This window comes from Mirounga leonina, unplaced genomic scaffold (genome assembly GCF_011800145.1).
Source record: "Mirounga leonina isolate KUSES-001 unplaced genomic scaffold, KU_Mleo_1.0 Mir_96, whole genome shotgun sequence".
Lineage (NCBI taxonomy): Eukaryota > Metazoa > Chordata > Mammalia > Carnivora > Phocidae > Mirounga > Mirounga leonina.
Window position 1 is genome coordinate 1,838,585 of NW_023270871.1, and position 23,250 is coordinate 1,861,834.

Sequence of the window (23,250 nt, forward strand, 5' to 3'; positions counted from 1 at the left end):
CAGAGTAGGTCCTCAAAAAATGCTAGTTGCTCATCTCCACCTCCTTCACATCATGTGCTTCTAGAAGATAACTAGTTGCTTCAGTAGTCTCAAAGCAAAGCTTTACACTAATAGCTTCCTCTCCTACCATCCCCCCAAAATATGAATGGATACCAAATGCTTTTTGCTTCTCATTCTCTGTAGTTACCACAGCCTGGGCCCACCCGGATTCTTATAAAACAAAAAATGATCTTTGCTCCAAGAAATTGCTCCCTTTGCCTCTCTCGACAAATTGGGATTACCTCTCTAGGTCTACAAGGTAGCCCAAACACCCCTTCAACACTCTGTTGAAAAGTGGGAGAACACATCTCAGAGCCATGTCAAGAAGGTGTATTAGATACCTTCTATAGACACCAGTGTCATATAGAAAGACAATGCCATTCTTCTAGGCACATGATCAAAATGGAGGTGGATTAAAATGGATCATTTGCTGACCTGCAACCATGTACAGCTGTGCAAAAATATACTCAAGGGCAAAAGAGGAAATATGCCTCTGACCACAAAAGTGGTACTTCTAGCAATATTCCTCAAATATTAAAATAATGTGTTTAGGCTAACTGGCAAAAATGAAAGAAGAACATGCAAAAATTTGGAGACAAATCAAAATTCAGTTCCGTGTGATTAGAAATTGAAAGAGAAATTCAAAGCTATCATAGGTTGGCATTAACACCACAGCAGCAAAAGTAGATTTTACTCAAAATCAAAATGCCGGTTCATTCATTCTAATTTTAGTGCTTGATATCCAGACATAGTCTACCTTTCAAAATACCAGTTCTGAAAGTCTTTAAACACTTAAAATCCAATTTAGTCCCATACCAATTATTAAGATACCATACAATGTCTTTCAAATGCCTTTCATAATTAGCTTGTTAATGTTACTGACTTGGGGTACTGTTTCCCAAGTACTTTATGGTTTATAGTGGGTTTTTTAGGCTAAACACACTTTAAGTGGAAAACTTACAGGTTAAGATAATTTTGGAACTTGAAGCATCCGCCAAATATCTTCAAAAAGAAAGAGAAAGAGAAGGAAAAGACAAGAAGGAAGGATGAAAGGAAAGATTTGTGGTAGCAACTGAAGAGAACAGAGACAAAAATTTTGTCCAAACCCAAGATTCTGAAGCTGAATGAAAAATTTCTAGCCAGAACCTAATGATGCATCAGACTTGGGCTATGCTAACTTAAGTACGTATCTTTATTCAGATATGTGAAATAATAAAAACTAGGAGACAACTCAAGATCTTAATAATGAAAAATTGAAAGTATCAGAACTACACGTGAGTGTTGTGGAAGTCAACAATTCTCTACTACCAATAAAAAGTTAAATCTCCCAAATATAACCACCATTATTCCCTGTTTAAAGATTCCAGGTATAGGGAGGATTCAGCTTAGGATATACACAGAATTCCCCAAGACAGTGTGGCTCCTACTCTAAAAGTACAAAATAGCTGTAATATCTTTTGAAGTCATTTTCAAAAAATGAGCTGAGTTGCTAAACCAACCAGGTAAACTGAATTCCAAAGTGTGACAAGCCCTTCTGAAGACAGACATGTACAAAGTACTTAACCTTTGGTAAGACATGAGAGAGAAAAGGGAGCAACCATGTAAGCAAGTAAGAAGAAAACAACTGGAATTGTAATGGATTCTTAAAGATTTCACGTAAAGAGATTATAAGACTTATTTTGGTAATTAAAGAATAATCCTTAGAATCCTTCTTAATAAAATAATTTTTAAAAAAAGAATAGCTAACATTTAGTATGAGTTTACTAGATTCCAAGCATTATGCTAGCACTTAACATACTTTATCAGATTAGACCACACAAACCAGTAAGAAAGGACTATTAGTATCCTTGTTTAATAGAGGAGAAAAAGGTACAGAGAGAGCCAGAAGTTCGTCCACATTCCCACACAGCCAGTGAGTGGCAAAGCTGGGATTCAAACCTATTCATCCTAACTATAATTGGGATACTACACAGTCTTTTTTCAAATCCAGACATACTTTCTTAATGCTATTTAAATTGTTTAAATAATTTCTTTTGTTTGGTTTTTACAGTGAACAAATTAGAAACATTCTATTAATTATTCCTTTAGATATATCAAGATAGAATGCTAGAAAAGTCATGTTTAATACAGAATTTAGCAAAGTCTTTTCACCTTCCAGGTAAGACTACTATATTACTTAAGGGTAATATATGACTCTAATTTACGTGGGAAAGGTAGAAAAGCAAACATAGAGCAAATTAGAATAGGGAAAGAACCCTTCTGTTCTTGCTCCAATCTGTCCATCACAGACAGCATTAAACTACAGAGATCTAAAGATCTACTTTAAAAATAATGGAGGGAAAGGATCCTTCTGAAATTTGATTGGCAGGTAGAAACTTCTTGCTATATAATCGTTCTTGGTCTTTTGTTCCCCCAAGCTAAATAACATTAAAAAAATCTAAAGAAATCTTTAAGATTTATTTCATGCTTTGATGGAACTAAGAAAAAAAGCACATCACTCTTCTATTTAAATACAATCGCTTTTGTCATATGTGATTTTCAAAAAGAACGCTAATATACTACTGAATATACACATAGCTTACAGTGAAATGTAGTTTCCAGTCTTTTTTTGCCCCTCCTGTGCCCTCACAATATTGACCATCTTGTCTCTTACAATAAACACTTTCCCAATTTACAAAGTCACTTTGTATTCTACCTCAAGCTTCTAAAGAGTACTAAAAATTACTCACTCTAATGTCATTTGCAGAGATTAAAAAAAAAAAATTGTAATTCATCTGTCCTAGGTACTGATCTAGTAATTCTAGTTTTAGAAATTTAGTTATACCTCTCACTCAAATGGGACATGGGTGTGCTGAGCAAGATTAAATAAATAAAATTAACCAGGAAAAAAAAATAATCCATATCAGTAGCAATCACAGTGTAATTCTTGAAGAAACCAGACTGCAATATCTATGTAGCTGATAATCTCATCTCTTCAATAGACACAATTCCTTATATCAAACAGACTCCCATGTACCAATTTAAACTTTTATTTACTATATAAAGAGAACGAACACCCGTGATTAGAATAATGAAGAAAAAAAACTGATTATTTCAGCAAGCTAAAGTATTTTTGTTACCAGGGCAAACTGTTAGTAAAATACCTATTCTAGAATTTGAAGACTGATTTTCAAAGCTGACAGGCTTTCTTTGAAGTTCTATAGAGGGCCTCCTGTCCACCAATTCCGCTATTTCAAGTATTCTAAGAACTACAAATGTTCCCTGGCTCCTAGGAAACTACTTACTAAATCCTACTACCAGGATATTTCTCATCTTTAAATTTAAAATCATCCCATTAGGCCTTCCTATCTATAAGATCTACTTTGTATCTCAAAACTTTGTTTATGCTCATCACGGCATTTAAAATATTTTTTCCTTGTTTCTTTCTCCTCCATTAGTGTATACACTCCCTCTGTTTTACTTTCTTGAAAGAGACTATAACTTTTTTTAAAGACAAAATTATGTTCTCTAATGAGTTGCAATTTTAAGGAAAAGGATGTAGATTTCAAAGGAAGGCAACTGCTTTCTCCTTAGCCAAAGTAACATAAAGGTAACTTGCATTTAACAGTATTTTCCATAATATCAGTTTAATGAATTGTGAACATTCAGCCTAGTATTTTGACCTAGTTTAAATCAACTTGTTATGAGCATATCCCTTCTTTACACCAATTTCACTTATGTTCAAGAAAAAAACTAAAGAGTCGTGAATACCTTAATCAAGAAGTGGTCACTTTTCAGGCTAGGCACCAAGCCTGAAACCAGCACATACCCGGGCAAGAGAGGTTTAATTCCAGCATAAAGCGAATCGGTTTTTTAATGGTATGTCATACTATTTTTTAAGGTATGTCATACTGCATACTGAAGTAATACTCTAATATTTTTGTCTGCTTACTTCTGAACTTCATAAATCCTCTGCATTTTTATGAGGGTTGGAATTTATTTCCCTTCTCTCTTCCACTGTTTTCCAGGGGTCACAGTCATGGTGTAGTGTGCACAATGGATTTCGCATGGTCATCCTACCTTAGAATATGGCACACTCCCTCCTCTAACCGCCTTCAAACTCTTCTTGGCGGAGATAGGCTGAAAGCAGCTCGGTTTTACACGGCGACGCAACCAGACGTGGCCCGTTGAACACGAGCAACCGAATGGCTCCGTTGGTGGCCCCTAGCGTTGCGCTAAAAAGCCCTTTGCAAACATATAGTCACCTTATTTGTTCCCGTGCTGGCATTTCTGAAACTCGTCAAGGCTGCAAGGGGATGCGCAGCTTTCCCACCGCACACAGGAACCACGGTGTTCTCCTGCTCCCCTAAAATTAAACCACCGCCTCTCGTTCGAACTGCGCTTTAGTTTACAAAACGCCTTCACGAGCGTTATCTGACTTGACCCTCACGGCCAAGCGCGTTCTCGAGATAAGCCTCGAAGCCGTAGTGCCTATTTTACTGTTGAGGAAAGGATCCTGTGCATAGACCCAGTGCCAAGGGTCACTCTCCCCCCGATGGAGGAAGCAGCTTCCCGGCGGAAGGGAGAGCAAGTGTGACGCCCGCGGCCCCCAACCTCTCACCTGGCCGGCGGACCTGGCTACCGCCTATCAGTGGCCGGGACGTAGGCCCGCGGTGGCGGCTGCTCGGGGTCTCCGAGGTCCTCTCGATCTCCGCCTGCGCTCGGCCTCAGACCCCAGACCCCAAAGTGCCTCAGGCTCTCCCCATCAGGCTCACCGTCCGATCTTGCCAGACAGCACCTGGAAGGACCGGGAAACTCCGCGTCCGCCACAGCCGTCCAAATCCGGGACCTACGGTCCGAGGCGACGGCGGTGACGATCACTGAAAGGCCTGCAGGCTCTGGGGTAAGGAAAACCCGTCCCCAGTCAAGCGGCTGACATTTCCCAGCCAGCCGAGCACCGCCCACTTCCGCTTCCCCGCCTACCCCGTGGGTAGCCCAGCCTCGCAGCCGCGGGGAGTTCTGGGTATCTCGAAGGCGGGTGAAGTAGTAAGGGAGGAAGCATCGGAGAGCCGGCCGGACTACGAGGCACAGCAGAAACTACAGTTCCCAGCAGGCCGCGGGGCCGCAGACGGCAGCGGCGGAGGAGAGCGAGTAGAAGAGCCCTGCGCGCGCGGCGAGGATGGAACGTTGCTAGAGTTCGCGGGTCTTGCTGCTGGGGGTCGGAGCTGCAGGCCGTGAGCCGCCGCGCGCGCCAAAGCGGGAATCCCGGAGGCGGGCAGTTCTGCAGTTAATGTACGCATTTAAAACTCCAGAACCCGTGGACGCCATGCACAGGTAACCCGATTGCAAAAGGGGGCAGAGAGTGAATGAACGGTCTCAGTTTTTTTAGGCCGCGAATATTGCTACTTGCTAATATTGTTACAAATGCTGTAAAGTGAATACTTGCTTAGCTCCTTTGGGAAAGAGTGGATGGCTGGATACTTTAGCGCGGTGATAAGCGTGCGGTTTTATTTGCCTTCCCTTATTGAGCTTTCCTGCTACTGTTTTCCATCGTTGTGCTCTCCCGCTTGTCTGTTCCCTCCACTTTAAGACATTCTTGAGGCCTTCTCCGTGATCGTAAATCAAAAAGCCCTTTTGGTTTTCTGTTATTTTCTCTTTCCTTCTTAGAAACTTGCCGCCGGCATTTAAAAGCAATTCTATGAGACGCTGTGAAAGTTCTCTGCATTGCATAACTTGCAGTTTCATTTAGGCCTATCTTTGAATTATTCACGGGTGTGTTTTTGAAAGAAGCAGGGGCTGTTGTGCATTTCTGCAGGAAACACCTCCAGGAGATTCCCGACCAGAGTAGCAACGTTACCACCAGCTTCACGTGGGGATGGGATTCTAGCAAGACATCTGAACTGCTGTCGGGCATGGGGGTCTCTGCCCTGGAGAAGGAGGAGGTGGACAGTGAGAATATCCCCCAGGAACTGCTCTCAAACCTGGCCCACCCTCAGAGCCCTCCCCGAAAACGGCTGAAAAGCAAGGGGAATGACAAGGACTTTGTGATAGTCCGCAGACCTAAGCTAAATCGAGACAACTTTCCAGGTAAGGTATGAGGGTAAAACTGTCGGTCACATAAGAGGCGGATTGAAGTATTTTATTGGTAATCTTTGTTTAGCGATCTTTAGGATGGCACGCTTTTAAAATTGCCTACTTCTGAAGTCGTTTTTCAAAGAAATGGGACAACTGGTCACTGAAATCTACAGGAATCTTGGTAGGTATATATTTTCAGGTGCACAATTGACTTTTAACCCATGTGAAATTTTAACCCAGAAGACATTCCTGCCTCTTTCCTTTGAAGGGAATCTGCATGTACAAAGGCCAGTTCAGTGCCACTGATAAATGGGGACATAAGCAATAATCTTGTAGGATTTTTTTGTTGTTGTTGTTTATATTCTGCTGATCTATAACCTTGATTGAGTTTGTTGCCATAATTGCTTTAGTTATTTGTCAAAGGACTAATAAAGTGAATGTTAAACTGAGTGTAGGGACTTATATCCCCAGGGACCTCCCAAGTGGGATTTTTCTGGTATGCTCTGTCTCCATTACTGGCAGCATTATCTGTTCAGTCAGTCAGTCCCTTCCCACCATCCTCCAGCATCCAACCAATCATTGAATCTTTCCCTTTTGTCTCCTAGGTGTTTTTCAAACTCTCACTATCTCTTGCCTGAATATTGGAATGGACTCATAATTCCAGTCTTATCCTCCACAGATCCACCCCCCAGAGCTAGAGCGGACTGACTGAAATGTAGAACTCACCGTATCATTTCCCTCTTTGATAGCTCCCCATCCCCAGGCTTCTCAAACAGGTCAATGAGTGCCTCCCAGAGTGGAGCAGAACCCCAAGGGTACAAAAAGCCATAGGGTAAACACAGTGCAGTGACTTGGGTTATCAGTTTTTCTTGTCAGTAAGTCATTTAAAACAATCCCGCAAATATTTGCTGAGCACATGCTATGTGGGGGGCATTGTTTTAGGTGTTGGGGATAAGGCAGCAAACAAAACCTAAACATTCCTGCCCTCGTAAAATTTCTGTTGGAGAGAGTAGATGCAATGAACGTAATAAACATTCCTGCCCTGGTAAAATTTCTGTTGGAGAGAGTAGATGCAATGAACATAAACAACTACATAATAAATGTAGTATGTTAGAAGGTGATAAATGTTGTGGCCAAAATCATATATAGAACAAGGCATGAGGGACTGAAGTCCTGGGGTGGGAAGATGGGTTGCAACTTTAAATAGGGTATTGAGGGAAGGCCTCACTTAGACGCGAGCTTTTTAAGCAAAGGCATGAAGGAAGTGTGAGGAATGTGCCATGCAAATATCTTGAAGAAGAGGGCTCCAAGCAGAGGACAAAGTCAGTGCAAAAACCCTAGGGCAGAAGCATGTCATGTTTGTTTAAGGAAGAAGGAAGCCATATGTGGAATGAGCAAAGGGGAGAGTAGTGGGAGATAGGGCTAGAGGTGGTGTTGAACAGACTTGTGATGTGACCTTTTAAAAGGACACACCGAGGGGCGCGTGGGTGGCTCAGATGGTTAAGCATCTGCCTTCGGCTCGGGTCTTGATCCCAGCGTCCTGGGATCGAGCCCCATATCGGGCTCCTGGCTCGGAGGGGAGCCTGCTTCTCCCTCTCCCTATGCTTCTCCCTCTCCCTATGCTTCTCCCTATGCTCATGCTCTCTTTCTATCTCTGTGTCTCAAATGAATAAATAAAATATTTAAAAAAAACAAAAGGACACGCTGATGTGTTGGGATTAAACTGTGGGGGGGGGGGTCAGGCCTAGAAGTTTAGAGATTTATTAAGAGGTGTGGGAGTAGTGATAAGTGTGCTCCCATCTGACTTTCTTTGAAGAAGGGTTGGTTGGTTGCTTTGCTTAAAAAAAAAAAAAAATCTGTTGTTTTGGGGTTTTGACTTTCATTAGGAAAGAGAACCTACAGATTATGGTCTAGAAATCTACATCAAGAAGGGGTGAATTAATTAGAAAGGCAATAAGGGTTTGTGAAGTCAGACAGGTCTGACTTTACATCCTAATTCTGCTGTTTACCAACCTTGGGAAGTTATTTGAGCTCTCTGTGCCTTTGTTTCTTTGTGAAATGGAATAATAATACTTCATAGGTTGGTGTGAAGATTAAGTGAAAGAGTGCACATAAAACTTAGCATGCTGTGTGCACGTAACATGTGATAAGTAACCCCAGTTAATTTGGTCAAAATTTCTGACACTCGTTTTGAAGTCACTTCACTTTTTCTTTTGTCCTTAATCCTGTTAGCCGGACCTTGTTAGTGTAGAATTTTTTTTTCTCAAAATTTAATGTTAATGTTATTTTTAGTGTCTCGAGTGCAGCCCTAGCAATTTGGTGCTTGACCAACCAAATGTGGTGAAAGACGCTTTCTGCTAAGATGAGCAGATTTTGATTAATTTGTCCAGTGCCGATTACTTTTAAACGTTGAGCGTGATTCCTGTGTGTCCTTCCACAGTCATACCCAGAGAGAGCTGTATAAATAAAAAAGTCATTTTTTAAGCAAGGCACTACAGAAGATGAAGGTATGGTTCCTGGCTTGTAGGAAATTGCTAGTCAAGTTGAGAAGAGATAATACACACTAAGAGGAGCTCACAGCAGAAGATGGCGGCTAAAACACTAGCATCTGATGAGCAGTTCAGGTAGTAAGTGCTCTAGGAGGCCAGAGGAGGGGACCCCTTGTGCCAAATTGAGGCAGGTGCAGCTTCCCAGGTACAGAAGGACTTCCAGGTGATTCCCAGTGGACGTGGACAGTCTTCCTCCTCTCAGCACAAGTGGAGGCTCTGCAGAAAGAAAGATCTGGAAATGGTCCAGTCAGTGAGTCTAGATTAAAATTGCCCTCAAATACATATGTCTGAAGTGAGAAGAGGGAAAAAAAAAGTTTTTATGTTTGTTACTACCTAAAAGAGAGGCAGAGAAGGATACTAATTGTATACATCGTATGTGCGTGATATTACACACAACATGGATTGGTTAATTGGTGTGGGGTGTGGGGAAGTAGATTCACTGATGCAGGAGGAGGGACAGCTGGGCTAGAGGATTCCCAGTGGGCCTCCAGGAGCCTGGGCTTCCAGTGTATCTGGATCATCGTTCCAGGGAGTTTGTCTGCAGTTGTCAAGACAGGTGGCTAAGAGCTCTGCCAGGATTAGGGTAGAAGAGGCCACACCTGCTTTATGTAGCGATCTGATGACAGAGGCCCTGGGCTGTGAGTTTTTCCTGGTTCTTCACTCAGCAGTCTCCCTGCAGGCCCCATGCCAGACACACACATCTGTCTGGTGACTAAATCCTTGTCATCGTTTTATTTTGGAAGTTAAAAACTGTGTGGCAAACCCGTATGAGGACAGGTCTTTGTGGCCCTCGGGGTGAGTATATGGAAGGAGTTGGCAGTAAGTGGCCTAGTCGTGAGGTTAATAATAGGCACAAAGAGGACAACTGTATTTTATTTGTTGTGGTCATTAAATGCCTGTCTTGGTCCCTTTTCTCCCCATCCCCCACCCCCCACAAACAAGAGGGCCATGAAAACACTGTCGAACTAATTTGTTGATCAGCTTTTCCATGGCTGTTAAACTACTTGACATTCCCAGACCTTGCAATGGTTCTCAGAGTGGAGACTCTGAAGTTTAATGTCTGCTGATATCCCTGAAGGAACTTGCTCAAAGTGCAAAATTCCTGAGATTCTGATTCAAGAAGTCATGTCTTGAGCCTGGGAATCTGCTTTTTAATGTCCCCAGGCAAACATTTTTCCTCCAATTTTTTTCTTTAAGCCAGTAATAAATGTATTTTACGTTGTAATCCTGGGTGTGTGCCGGAAACAGTAATTTCACAAAACTATATTTCCCCTTACTAAGATAATTTCCTATTCTGTTCCATTCCATTCTTTCCAAACAGTGCTGCTCAAACCAAATTGATTCATGACTCACCAATGAATCTTAGCCCACAGCTCCCAAAGCTCAGCTCGGTAAGAGCCATATTTATGGGGCCCTTGGAGGCATCTTTTCTTTGCCCTATAGCTTCCTTTCATTTATTCATTCAACAAGTATTTATTGCACATTCTAGGGAGTAAGAATACAGCAGTGCCCATAACAGACAAAAGCCTGGCTCTCAGATCTCATGTAGAGCGTGTATATTATACCTTGTTCTCTAAATCGCAATTTCCATGGTTTCTCCACTGCTGTTCCCACATTTCAGGGTTGAGCAAGTCTCTTACGGAAACAGAGGGTTGGACTGAAGGGTCGTTGAGGACCCTGTTTTTGTTTTGCTGTGTTTTGCTTTTTTAAGTTTTGCCCACTTAGCCAAAACAAAAACCAAAAATACCAAGTTCATATGGTCTAGTGTTCTTATGATTTGTGGGCAGAGGAAGGAAAACTCATCCCAGCATGGCAGAACGTTTGCGGTTTCCCAGAAAGGAAGCATAGGTTGTTAATACTTCAAACAAGCTAGCACAAGCAAACATAACGTGAGCCCCCACCCTTAAACAGTAAAAAACCGTAAGTGTGAGCACCAGTGCCCGCTTGTTCTTCAAGTATCATTTGTTGATCCATGTTTAAGGAGAGGAGCAGTTTTAAGAGTTTTGTTTATGATTAAGATTTGGAATTTTAACTTGAATCTGAGTGTAGGTGATAGTCCAGGAAATAAATAAGCCAAGTAAGATGAGTAACCTAGACTTGCGAAGATCTCATGCATAGAAAACTCTTCCCTAAGCTGCTCTCCCCAGAGGATTTGAGGCATGGGCAGTGGTGAGGTGACAGACGTGGACAGCTGGGGTTGCACGTGAGGGAGAAGTGGAAATGACAGTGGCCAAGGATGACGACCAGCAGCTTTGTGAATCTGGCCAGTTTGCGCCCCGTTTGTGGCTCTGAAGTATGTTTAACTGCCTTCATGCAGTTGAAGAGTGGCCACTGTGGGCTTGAATAATTGTTTCCTTTACTGCCCGGGGCTGGTGTGCAGCCTTGGGGGGCTTAGAAGAGGCGAGTGGAGGAAAGACCTGCTCTGGACTCTCGCATCCGCTCGGGCAAACAGACCAGACAGCAGAGTAGTTAGGAATCCAGGAAACAGATGGTTGATGTTTTGAGAATTCAATATGGCAAGTAAAATTAGATTAAGCATATCACCAGCCTGGATGCCAGCCACTGGAGCTAGAGGACAGACTTCTGCTCCATCTGCTTGGACAGCGGCCAGTCTCAGGCTTCAGCTCTCCAGCCAGGGGCCCTGCAGTCAGTGTCCTCTGGCCAGACTGAGGGAGCCCTGGGCACTTGGCTGCCAGCTGAGGCCATGCGTTGTCTCGGCCGTTGTTGATTCCCTCTGGAAGCCCACTTGATAGCTCTCAGCATCTTTGTTTTACTCCCTCTTCCTGCCTGCCCTCCCTCCCTCGCCCTGATAGCAAGTCAGGTGTAATTCTCAACCTTCCCTAACCTTGTAGAACATCAAGAACTCAGGACAGGGGAGAGCGTAGAATGTTAGAGCAGCCTGTGGTCGAAAGGGAATCATTTGGAGTCAGACGTAGGGTTGAATCCCCACCCTGCCACTTATTTGGTTGTGTGACCTTGTCTCTTTTGCACGGTTGCATCTTCTTCTGAAGTCCTTCCCCCATCTCACAGACAACTCGTATACTGACCTGGGGACATTACCTTTGTGCACTGGGTTTTGGTGTCCAGCCTCAGCCTCGTTCCCTGGACACCCAGCAGTGCCGTGTCATTCCTTTGCAGGTACAGCGCCCTCCGCTACCTGACCAGCCTCCAAACATCTACCTCTTGTGTCTACGCCTGCACCTCAGGGCGTGGGCTTTTGGCATGCTCAGACAGGGCAGCCCCAGCTTTGCCTCCTGGCTCTGCCGCCCCACAGTTAATATCACCTTGGTGGGGTTACTTAACTCCGCTGAGACCAATGTCCTCATGGGTAAAATGACACATACTGAATACACAGGGTTGCTGTGTTTCGAGTCCGTGTGCTTGAATAAATGCTTTCAGTAAACAGCAGTTTTTAAATGCGAGCTTATGTGTTTGTTGATTAGTCTGTCTCCCAAGCGGGGCTGGGACTGTGGCTTACACGCAGCTCCCAGCACTGCTGTGTTTGTTCGGCACCCGGGAATGTTTATTGAAGCGGAGCCATAGGCCCGCCCTCTCATTTTACAGATGAGGAGCCTAACTGGTCTCAGAGGCAGCAGCAATCTTGCCTGTCTCTGGGTTAAAGCCAGAATGCTTCCTCTGGGTGTCAGTCGTTCCTTTGTGAAATACCAGCTGAGCACTTTCTGATACTCATTGCCAGGCCCTCCCCTAGGCACTGGGTGTGTACTAGTTACTTGGCTAGCAGAGGTTAACCAGTCACACAAATACAAAATTAGCACATTCACAAACGGCATGAAGGGAAAGTAAAAGGTACAGTGCATCCAGCAAAGATTTATTGATTGCCTAGGGGCCGGGTATAGCGCCGTGTACTGGGTCTGCCAGTCTGGGTCCGGGGGCTGCGATGGTGACCTGGGAGTGCTCCTCCGAGAGGGTGACGTTTAAGCTGAGATCTGAAGGATGAATGAGTAGGAGTTGGACAGATGAAGGTAGAAGCTGCAGTGCAAGGCCCTCCTCATTCTAGCAGTATTACTGGCCTGGCTTCAGTGCCCGGCTTCGGCGTCCTCTGCAAACCTCTGCCTTTGTTGCTCTAACTAGTTTTCCTTCAAGCCTTATTACCTAGCTCATATTGTTCCAGTTGTTTCTGATTTCTTATGTGTTCCCAATAAAATAAACACTAAATTCATTAATTTATTTCTCCCACCCTGCCCTTCACAAGAAGTCTCCCTAATTTCCTTTCCCACCGTCTTTAGTAGATGCGTGGCAGCCCATCGAGAGCCCCTTGGAGCTCAGCGCTCCTTTATATGCCAAAGGCTTTCTCCTGCATGCACATGTGCCTGCTTGACACCTCTCTGGGCAGGCGTGCGGGGAGGTAACATGTCTGCCCCGCTCCCTGAAGCCCCCACCCAGTGACTGACAGGCGTTGGTGGATTAATACCCCAGCCCCTGTGCCCTCAGCTGGGACAGCTCTAGGGCAGGAGCTGTAGGGTCTCCTGGAGTCCCCAGCAGACTTGAACTCCACTTGGCCATGGCCATAACCTGCTTATTAACATACCCCGCGCTGGCTTCCTTCCCTTCCATATCTCTTCACTTTCCAGTTCTTCCTGGGATTACTTACCAAATAAACTATTTGAATTCAGGTCCTCCAGCTCTGCTTCTGGGGATCCCAAACTTAGATAGAGCGCTGTTTGGGGCTCTCGGTAAATCACACCACGTAGCCCTTGTCCAAACCCTATTAAAACCTGGTGTGTTTTCAAACAGGTGAAAATTCCAAACAGCATTGAAAAGAAAAGGTCCTCACAAAAGGCAAAGGCACGGATTTAATGGAGAGAGGAGAAAAACGAGTCAAGAAGGAGAAAGGAAGTTTGACTCTGCTGCGTGATCTCTTCCCTTACATTATTTAGTCTTCATAGGGAACTACTTTGCAAAATAAATCCCTTTATTCGAGTTCCTGCAGATGAGGAAACCAAGCCCGAGGGATTAAGTAACATGCCCAAGCTTTGTAAACTTGGGCACCAGAGGTGCGTTCCTGCAGTTCTTGCACTCGGGGAGGCCAAGCACCTGGTGTCCCGATGAGCTGACGGGTCGTAGTGCAGTCTCAGCCTACTAGATTCAGAATAACTAAGTGTGTCATCTTTTGCCAAATGAACTGCTAGAATCTGATCTACAGGGCAAGAGGCGACAGAGGTCAGGGAGTTAAGAAGAATTAATGGAAGGAAAACTTAGAAAACACTATCAGCTTTTTTCCAATTTGGGAGGCGGAGCAGGAGCCCTGTTTGAGAGCCTCTGTCCTCTGCCCATGCTGAGCTTGGAGGAGCCTTGTGGTGGTGACGGAGGGTTGCTGCCACACGGAGAAGCTTCCGGGTCCTCTCCGGCTTGCCTCCCCAGGTCATGGTCCAGGGTCAGCAGGGATGATCTGCCTTTATCTGTTTACCCCTCGTTTCAGGGCTACAGTGATTCATTTTGTCTTCCAGAGAGGGTGGGTAGTCATTCATTGAGCAGCTGCGTATCTCCTCATTTTTCAGTAGAGGCCACTTCCTCCAGGAAGGCTTCCCTGATCACTGCTCTCCCACCACACCCAGCACAGCACCATGAACCCTGTTGCAGCCCATTATGATACTTTACTGAAATTTCCTGTTTGTTTCTCAAACTCTGAGCCGGCCATCCCTTATGCATCTTCGTAGAACAGACACCTGCATATACTACATGTTCAATAAATATATGCATGGACGAATGTATCAGACATTGAGCTAGTTCATGGAAGTACAAAGATACTTAAAAAAAAAAAAAATCATTTTTTTGCTCTCCAGAACTCAGGGCCCAGCAGGGGCAGGGGCTAAACAGATAAGTAAGTAAATAATAAAATTGTGGTTAAAAAAAAAGTGACTTGTTCTTGGTGATATCATGGGAAGCCTTCCATAGGCATCAGGGCTTTAATGGCAACTTGATTTTAAATCAGTAGCAGTTGGGGGTAGGCACAGTGTGTAGAGGGCTCCTGAGATGTGGCACAGAACAACTCATTCTGAGAATTACAAGTAGGTCCAAATGGCTGGAACATATCTCTACATAATGACCCAAGAAAAATGAGTGGGGCCCTGACATGAAAGCTTTGAATTTCATGCCTAGCAGTTTGGACTTCAGGCTACATATCTGGGGGCACCACTGAAAGGTTCTAATTGATGGAAGGGCATGATTGTTTTAGAAAGATTGCCCGAGAATACTAACCCGAGGCAGCTTTTCTCCATCAAGTTCTCTGCAGAGCCTGGCACGGTGTACCTGTGCAGTAAATGCTGACACCTTTTAGATGGGGAGGGACGGTGTGTTAGCAATCAGGGATCTCCAGAGACGCCGAACAAGTAGGGGACGTAGGCAGATTTATTATAAGGAACTGGCTCATCCGGTTATGGAAGCTGAAAAGTCCCAGCATCTGCAGTCCAAAGGCCTGGGAACCAGGAGAGCAGATGGTTAAGTTCCAGTCCAGCTCTGAAGGCAGGAGGAGATCCATGTCCCAGCTCAAATTTTTAAATAATCTTTGTACTTCCATGGGACATGTTCTCCCTTCATCAGCCTTTTGTTCTCATCAGCCTTGGATTGGATGAGATCCACTCTCATTGGGGAAGGGAATCTGCATTTCTCAGTTGATGGACTCAAATGTTCATCTCATGCAGGAACCCCTCACAGACACACCCAGAATACTGTTGAACTAAACCTCTGAGCACCCCTTGACTCAGTCAGATTGACACGTGAAGTGAACCATCACAGAGGGGAGAGGATAGCACTAGGCTTGGTGTACAAGAGCGATTGGGGGCAGAGGGAGACTGGGAAGATGAGTTACTGAACTAATCTAAGCATTCAGCTGCTTTGCTTCATACTCATTTCCTTCTTGGCCATTGTCCTGTTGTCCTGTTCTTGTAGGTTATTCTGTATGCTCATACGTAAGAATTCTATTTAGAAATTGCTTTTATAAGACAAAACTGACCTTAATGTATCTACCTTTTTTTCCCCTCCAGTTTTTTATTTTTAACACAGGAGCCCGAGCAGTGCTTTTAGAACTTTCTATGCTCAGAACCCTCTAGTGGTTCCTCATGATGTTGAGCATCACAGCCAGAGTCCTCATCATGATGTAGAAAGTCCTGCATGACCCGGCCCCTCTCACTTCTCTACCTCATCATCCTCTATCACCCCTCTCCTCGCTCTTCTTCTGCACTGGCCTTGCTGTTCCTCAAAACAGACATGCTGTTCCCTGTATCTAGAACACACCCTGGGTACTCATAGGGCTGGCTCCCTCACTTTGTTCGAGCCTTTGCTCGGTGATCACTGTCTCGGTAAGACCTTCCTTGACCTCTTTGTTGAGTTTCTGAACACTGGCCCCTGTACTTCCTATCCTCTCCTTTACCCTGCTTAATTTTTCTGCATAGCAATAATCCAGTTTTTACATATCATGTAATTTACTTGTTTTTTTATGTGTGATTATTTCCTCCCACCAGAATGTAAGCTCTATGAAGCTAAAGTGCTTTGTCTGTCTTATTTCCTGCTCTCTCCTCAACACCTAAAGTGCTTCATGGCACCATAGTAAGTGGAGAGGTACATGAAAGCACCCTTTGGATATTGCACTTGTAGGCAAGTTGACTTCTGAGTGCTTTCTGTAAATCTGAAAGGAGGAGGAGGAAACTTCATTTGCCTTTTAGATAAGGTCACTACTCAATAAATCCACCACCAAATCCACTTCTGAGAGAAACAAGGCATTTCTTAGTGACCAGAGGCATCATACCTTGGACATCGTTGAACGCTCTCTGAGGGGGTGGGGACTTGGTGTGTACCACCGTTAATATGGGCCTGGCCTAAGGTTGGCCGGCAGGTGCTGAAGACAAAAACGGTATGAAAAAGTATTCTTGGTTGTCTTTTCTCCTTTGCTGAGAAAGTGTGGTGCTTACCCCTGGGTACAGAGACCATGAGTGAACAGAAAAACAACTGTGGGATGAGTCATTCGATTCATGTTAAATTCCCCTGTTAAGTTCAATATTGTGTACCCTTGACAAGCATGAAAAGACTGAGTAGACTTGATTGGGTAAAAGAATGGTGATGAGAAAACACTTTTTTTTTTCCCTTAAAGGTGTTTCATGGGACTCACTTCCAGACGAGCTGCTCTTAGGGATCTTTTCCTGTCTGTGCCTCCCTGAACTCCTAAAGGTCTCCAGTGTTTGTAAGAGGTGGTATCACCTAGCGTAAGTATTTTTCACCCCTCTTGGTATATGTGTGGAAGAAGGGGAGAGTTATTTATTTATTCATTTGGGCCTAGTGAAACTAAAAACTAGGAAAAATGTAGGAGCAGAAAGCAAACTAGGTATCTTCGTATTTTTATGAATATTAGGGTGTTCATTTCACAGTGGAAGGGAGGAGTCTGGAGGTGTAACTTTACCCACCTCAGAAAACTTTCTGTATTCATGCGCTTATTGGATTCTGACTCTGCATCTGTTGCACTAGAAGTGAAGGGGGCTGCAGGGGGCTGCATGAGGGCCTGGCCACTCCCCACACCGGGGGTGGGGGGAGGGGGCTGGGCGCTGAGTGCAATAGGGAGAGCGGTATTCGACCACAGTGTGAACCCCATCTCTGCCACTTAGCACTCTGTGACCGGGGGACATACTTGACACTTCTGAGCCTCGGTCCACCCCGCCACATATACAATGGAGGTCATAGTATGTTCCAGACAGGGCAGTGATGAGGATGAAATCCGAAGATGCCGGTGCGGTGCCTGGCTCGTGGAAGCGGGCGGCACATGGCCGCCAGTAGTTGTTGATGCCTTTGTTGGTTCGGGGGCACACCTTCAGGTTTGCACAGTGAGCTGCGCATGGAAAGTCCTGGTGCGCTGGAGGCAGTAACAGGCCAGGAGGGGCGGGGTGGGGGAGGCTTTGTTTTTCAGTTGGAACTTTTTCCATCAATTCCACTTGTCACCTCCAGCCAACCACTAGCCATCCTTTGCGCTTGAAGACCATCTGCGTCTCGCCTCCCTCCACGTATCTAGGGCTCTCACTGGGAGATGGCAAGAGCGCCTTCCCCTCCATTCAGGGCTGTGTGGGCAGTAAGACACTGCAAGCATTTCCAGGAGTGGGCTCCTGGCTTAGAAGAGCCCCAGGGGGCGGGAGTATGCACCCGGAATGCAGGAGCGAGTGGTGGGGGAGGTGCGCTGATCGCTCCCGGGTGACCCCATAGTGATTTTCTTTGTCAGCCAGCTGACCTCTTCATGCAGAGTCTATGAATCCTCACATCACTGTCATACAAGTAATAGCCAGCATCTGTGAAGCACGGCCTTCTTAATAATAGAGTTCACGTAATGCCTTGACAATTTCATTACGCAGAATTATTCCAGAGCCCAGCCAGTGGCCTGCTTATTTCAAGCAGTATTAAAAAATACGATTCTAGTAGGCATTTAAAATGTTCCCTCCTGTGGTGGATCTCATGCTTTCTTTTTTTTTGTTAAATTGAATTAATCTGTGGCTGTTAAAGCTACCTTATTGTACTGTTTAGTACATTTTGGTACTTCGTACTTCATTTTTGCTTTAGAAACACTATCCAAAATCTAAGTAACGTTTTTCCTTTCACATTAGTTCATACATATATATATATATATTTCTGTCCGTGCATACACTTTTTTTTTTTAAGCTTAAAGGGTATTGTAAAACACCCGAACTCCTTTGTAGGGTTCCTTATTTCTCGTAGATATTTGATAGTCATCTCTTAATAATGTAGTTGACCCTTGAACAACATGGGGTTAAGGGGGACTGTTCTCCCTGCCCAGTCAAAAATCCACATATGACTTTTAACTCCCCACTTAACTACTAATAGACTGCTGTTGACCGGAAGCGTTACCCATAGTATAAATAGTCAATTAATACATATCTTTTAAGTTATATGTATTATATACTCTTATTCTTACAATAAAGGAAGCAAGAGAGAAGAAAATGTTATTGAGAAAATCATAAGGAAGAAAAAATACATTTATGGTACTGTAAAAAATCTGCATGCAAGTGAACCTGCTCAGTTCAAGCCCATCTGCAAAGATCAGCCATAGCACTAACTTTCCTCCTTTTAGTTGTATTTCCATGTTACTTAGGGTAATTGTGGTAACTCATGTATGCTTTACCAAAACAGCAACTGGGATCATTGAGGCCATTTTGAATCTACCCACCTATTCATTAATTAGTTAAATGATTGGAGCAATCATTTTTAAAATTATCAAATTGTATTGAACACTAAAATTTTATTCTCCAGTTCCAGATCATTATATTGCTAATGATAGCGTTGAACCATCTGAAGGAAATACCTACAGGGGTGGGTGTGGGTGTGTGTGTGGGGGGGTGTGTGTACAGCTGAAGGTGGAAGCTTATCCATGATATGAGCAAGAAATATTCGGTTGTATCCTAAAAAAAATACCATGGCTAGTTGTGTAGTTAGCTCAAAACCAAAGCTTCCTTTAGAATCTGCTCCAAGGTGACTTAGTGGCCAAAGCTTCCTTGTTGAGTAGCAGTGGTGGGGCCCTCCGGTATCCAGTGCCCCCAGCTTACTAACTACCCCTCTTTTCCAGGTTTGACGAGTCTCTGTGGCAGACATTAGACCTCACAGGTAGAAACCTGCACCCAGATGTGATTGGTCGGTTGCTGTCTCGAGGGGTGGTTGCCTTCCGCTGCCCACGATCATTTATGGATCAACCATTGGTTGAACATTTCAGGTAAAAAAGAAAAATCCCCAGAAAAGGCTGTTTGTAAGACTTAAGGTAGAAACAGATGGAAACTTTTTTTTTTTTTTTTTCCTTTCCTGTAACCAGCCTTACGGCCTGTGACGAGTCTATGCAATGGAATGCTAATTGCATTTTGCTGTGCGGTCTTTGTGTTGAAACATGGAACAGGTTTCGGTGATGCCATTCCCACTTTAAGTCAGGGTTACTCTTGGGCTCTTTCAGGGGGTCAGGGATGCACATTTTGCTTCTCAAGTGGGGTCCTCGGAGGATGGGCATCCTGGGTCCCAAGGGGCAGGAGCCATGTGGAGCACTCACTACCAGACTCAAGGCAGCCTCGCTCTTGCCACGCTGCCCATTTCTGATGAAGACAAAGCGTGAGGAGTCTTCTCACTTGAAGCTGTGGGTATCCGATCCTATGGGGGACAAATTTGCAACCTGAGCAAGAATGCCCTCTTTTTGTTCGTTTTGTGGAAGATTTTGAAAGACTACTTCTCTGTTACTGATAGTTTTTGCAGTATGGTTTAGAGCCATCTCAGACTCGAGTGGAATAACTAGGTACTGAACAGAAAAATAAGCTAAGGACAGCAGAGTTAAGGACAAAACCTACATCCCCACTCTGATACTTTCCCCTTCCCTCCATGGCCATATGGCAGCACCCCTCCTCCCCTAGTGGTTATCCTTCTCCCGTGCCTGTTCCTTCTGGGTCCCCTTCACGTGTGCACTTTCCTCTGCTACTCTGGGTTCTGTCCCTGGTCCCTGGCTGCCTTCTCTTGATCCACACACTGTCCTTGGACACACTGTCTTAGACACCCACAGTTGTGCTGGAACTTTCAGATTCTCTTCTCTGGTTCAGCCCTCTCTTTCAAACAAACTCCTGGGCCCAGTTACTTAGAAACTTCCACAACTGCGTTTCTTCCAGGTACCTCAATATAAGCCCTTTACAGCTTGCTCTTCCACTGTCTTTTCTGTTTTAGTAATTTACTCACTCACCTTTGTCAGGAAGATTCATAGGCATAATCTTCTTGTCACCCAGATTCAGCTCATTCTCATGATGCCCACGAATTAATTTCCTAAGTGGGACTATATCGGCAGCACCATCTTGACTTGGCAGAAATCCTCCTGAACGTAATTAATTTATTTTTTTAAAGAATTTTATTTGAGAGAGAGTGCGCACACGTGAGAAAGCATGGGGGGCGGGGCAGAGAGAGAGGAAGAAGCAGGCTCCCCACTGAGCAGGGAGCCCAAGGAGTGTAATCCCAGGACTCTGGGATCATGAGCTGAGCCAAAGGCAGACTCAACCGACTGAGCCACCCGGGTGCCCCCTAAAATCCTAAATTTTAAAATGAACGAGGGGAGGGAGTTATTAGTAGCAATTCATTTTAAGAGGGAAACTATACTACTTGAAATGTATATTTAGGGTCATGTTTGTGATTGGCTGCTTATGTGGGGAGGAGATGGGGTTGGATTTGATCTGGAGGTACATGTGTGAGCGACCTTAATGGAGCCTCTCTTTCCCCTCCTCTGTGTCCAGCCCTTTCCGAGTGCAGCACATGGATCTGTCCAACTCTGTTATCGAGGTGTCTACCCTCCATGGCATTCTGTTGCAGTGCTCCAAGTTGCAGAACCTAAGCCTGGAAGGCCTGCAGCTGTCGGATCCCATTGTCAAGTGAGTGGCAGTCAGGAGCATGTGACAAACGCCGTTGTTTTTGTGTGTGTTAACTTTGTTTCCTGAATATAATTGGGGTGCCCTTCTGTCCATATCCAGATGGACTCAGAAAATATCCATGGGGTGCCCCAGCTTCTCCAGTACTTTGCAGGACTCGTTCAGGCAACCCAAGTTTGCCTGCTGCCTATATGCATATGCCAGGTTCTAGACATACAAGGATGATGAATAAGGGCATGGGCCCTGCCTCATTCGTGAGAGAGACAGATAATTACAGTGCACTGTGTTTGTTATATGTGGCGTCACCCAGAGAGACCTAATTAAATTGAGGGAGGGCAGCCTTCTTAGAGGAAGTGACTCTCATGCGGAGTATTGAAGGTATTCAGGTTGGAGAGCTCCACGTGGTGAGGTAAAGAAGCCGACGAGGTAAAGCTGCCTGTGTGGTTCTAAACGCTGTAGCAGGTGAGAACTGTTAGGGCACAGGGTGCACTGAGATGCCAGGAGGGGAGGAGCGGCTCGTAATGGGCCCCTGCCATGCTGTAGGAAGTCCGGACTCCACAGTGGACTTGGAAGAGGGAAGCGTGCTAAAGAGAGTGGTCCTGAGAATGGAGGGAACGTGCAGAGTTGAAATTTAGAAATAAAATCTGCTGGTCACCTTGGAGTGTTAACCAGATGTGGAAAAAACTGGACTAGTTAAGATACCGTTGTGTTCATTCAGGTGAGAAATGATGAAACCTGATGTAAAAAAAACCCAGCATCATCATAATTATAATAAGTACCAGTGTTTATTGAGCACTTCCTATGTGCCAGATACTCAGTTCTTCAAAGGTCAGCCACGATGTAAGTTCTGATTGTTCCCCTTTTTACAGATATGGAAACTGAGGCACAGAGGCTGAATAACTTGTCCAAGGTCACACAGCTCGTAGGTGGCAGAACCAAGATTGGAACTTGGCAATAGAATATGGTTCCAGAACTCTCGCTCTTAATCAGGGAGTCCCACTAACACAGGCATTTGGGAATGTAGAGAGGTCAAATTTGAGAGATGTTTAATTGGAGGAACCTGGAGACTCAACAAGTAGAAGTAGGCCTACCGGCTAATTCTAATTATGGGTGAAATAGAAATAATGTTTATTCAGGCACTCTCTTTTCAATTTAAAACTTACATTCTTGGTGTTTCTTGTGTGCTTACTTTGGGCTAGGCACTGTGCTGAGCCCTTTATCACATTATATAATTTAATCGTGACAACCATACCGAGAAGGTACTGACTCTGCAATTTCACAGATGAGTAAACTGAGGCAAAGCATCCTGCTTGGTGTCATACAGAGAGTGAGACATGAACTGAAACTCACTTCTGGCTCGAAGGCCTGCGTGCTTATCTACTGACTTCTCTAGCCTGCTTTCCTCAGAACGCTTATTAATTGAGTAACAGTGTCTTATTGGTATTCCTCTGACATTTTCTTCTTTTTCCAGTAATCTTGCACAAAACTCAAATTTAGTGCGCCTGAATCTTTCTGGGTGTTCTGGGTTCTCCGAATCTGCCCTGAAGACCTTGCTGAGCAGCTGTTCCAGGTAGGAAAGATTTGAAACTTGATTATAGAACTGTTTTTGCAAATATACAATTATCCCCCACAGGAGCGAGGAATTGGATCTATTTCTTGAGCTATTCCTAACTCTGAGCTCTTGATGATACGCAGTATCCTTTACCCTCTAAACTTTCTGTTCAAACTGAGGAGCCAGATCAGTTAGGTTTGCAGAAGACTTGTGTAGTAATCCTCCCCACCCTTTTTTTTTTTTACTATGAAAGTAAGAAAAATTTGGTAATGTGTTTATCGAAATTAATCTGTTTATACCTGACTATAAGGCTTTTTTCCTGTAGTATCTGTAGACGTAACTTATGCAGACACCATAAATTTGGGTGACTCCATTAAAAACATCTTTATATCATGTAATAATGTCAGGATATAAATAAAGGTTATAGTTACAGATATTAGTAAGAGGAGGACGTGGCTCACAAAATACTCTGTGTGTGTGTGCGTCCTTTTTAATATCCCTTGATCTTTCTGCTCTAGCATTTTACCTGTGTCGCTAAGGATCTGCTCAAAGTAGATTGCCTTTGGATAAGGGTGTTATCCGTGAGGTAAAAATGTATAACCCTACATGTATTCAGCAATGTCAGGAATGGGGTGTGTGGCTTAATCGTTGGATATTGTCTTTG

General features: G+C 44.3%; 2 protein-coding genes across 4 annotated transcripts in view; one reads left to right on the forward strand and one right to left on the reverse strand.

The window, feature by feature from the left end:
- The window catches only part of LOC118006329 (G-protein coupled receptor-associated protein LMBRD2), a 40,355-nt gene extending 35,380 nt beyond the window's left edge, over positions 1 to 4,975 (reverse strand). For 2 of the 3 annotated variants that reach the window (XM_034998941.1, XM_034998939.1), the window contains exon 1: positions 4,640 to 4,975. The gene's annotated coding sequence lies outside the window, so the exon portion shown is untranslated. The remainder of the gene's footprint in view (positions 1 to 4,639) is intronic. The other variant, XM_034998940.1, reaches the window with a different exon arrangement.
- A 171-nt stretch (positions 4,976 to 5,146) lies between these two features.
- Positions 5,147 to 23,250, forward strand: part of LOC118006346 (S-phase kinase-associated protein 2) — a 30,628-nt gene continuing 12,524 nt past the window's right edge. The window contains exons 1-6 of the mRNA XM_034998968.1: positions 5,147 to 5,352; positions 5,834 to 6,105; positions 16,750 to 16,861; positions 19,219 to 19,362; positions 20,903 to 21,037; positions 22,506 to 22,604. Coding sequence (XP_034854859.1) covers positions 5,309 to 5,352; positions 5,834 to 6,105; positions 16,750 to 16,861; positions 19,219 to 19,362; positions 20,903 to 21,037; positions 22,506 to 22,604 — 806 coding nt within the window. The 5' untranslated portion in view covers positions 5,147 to 5,308. The remainder of the gene's footprint in view (positions 5,353 to 5,833; positions 6,106 to 16,749; positions 16,862 to 19,218; positions 19,363 to 20,902; positions 21,038 to 22,505; positions 22,605 to 23,250) is intronic.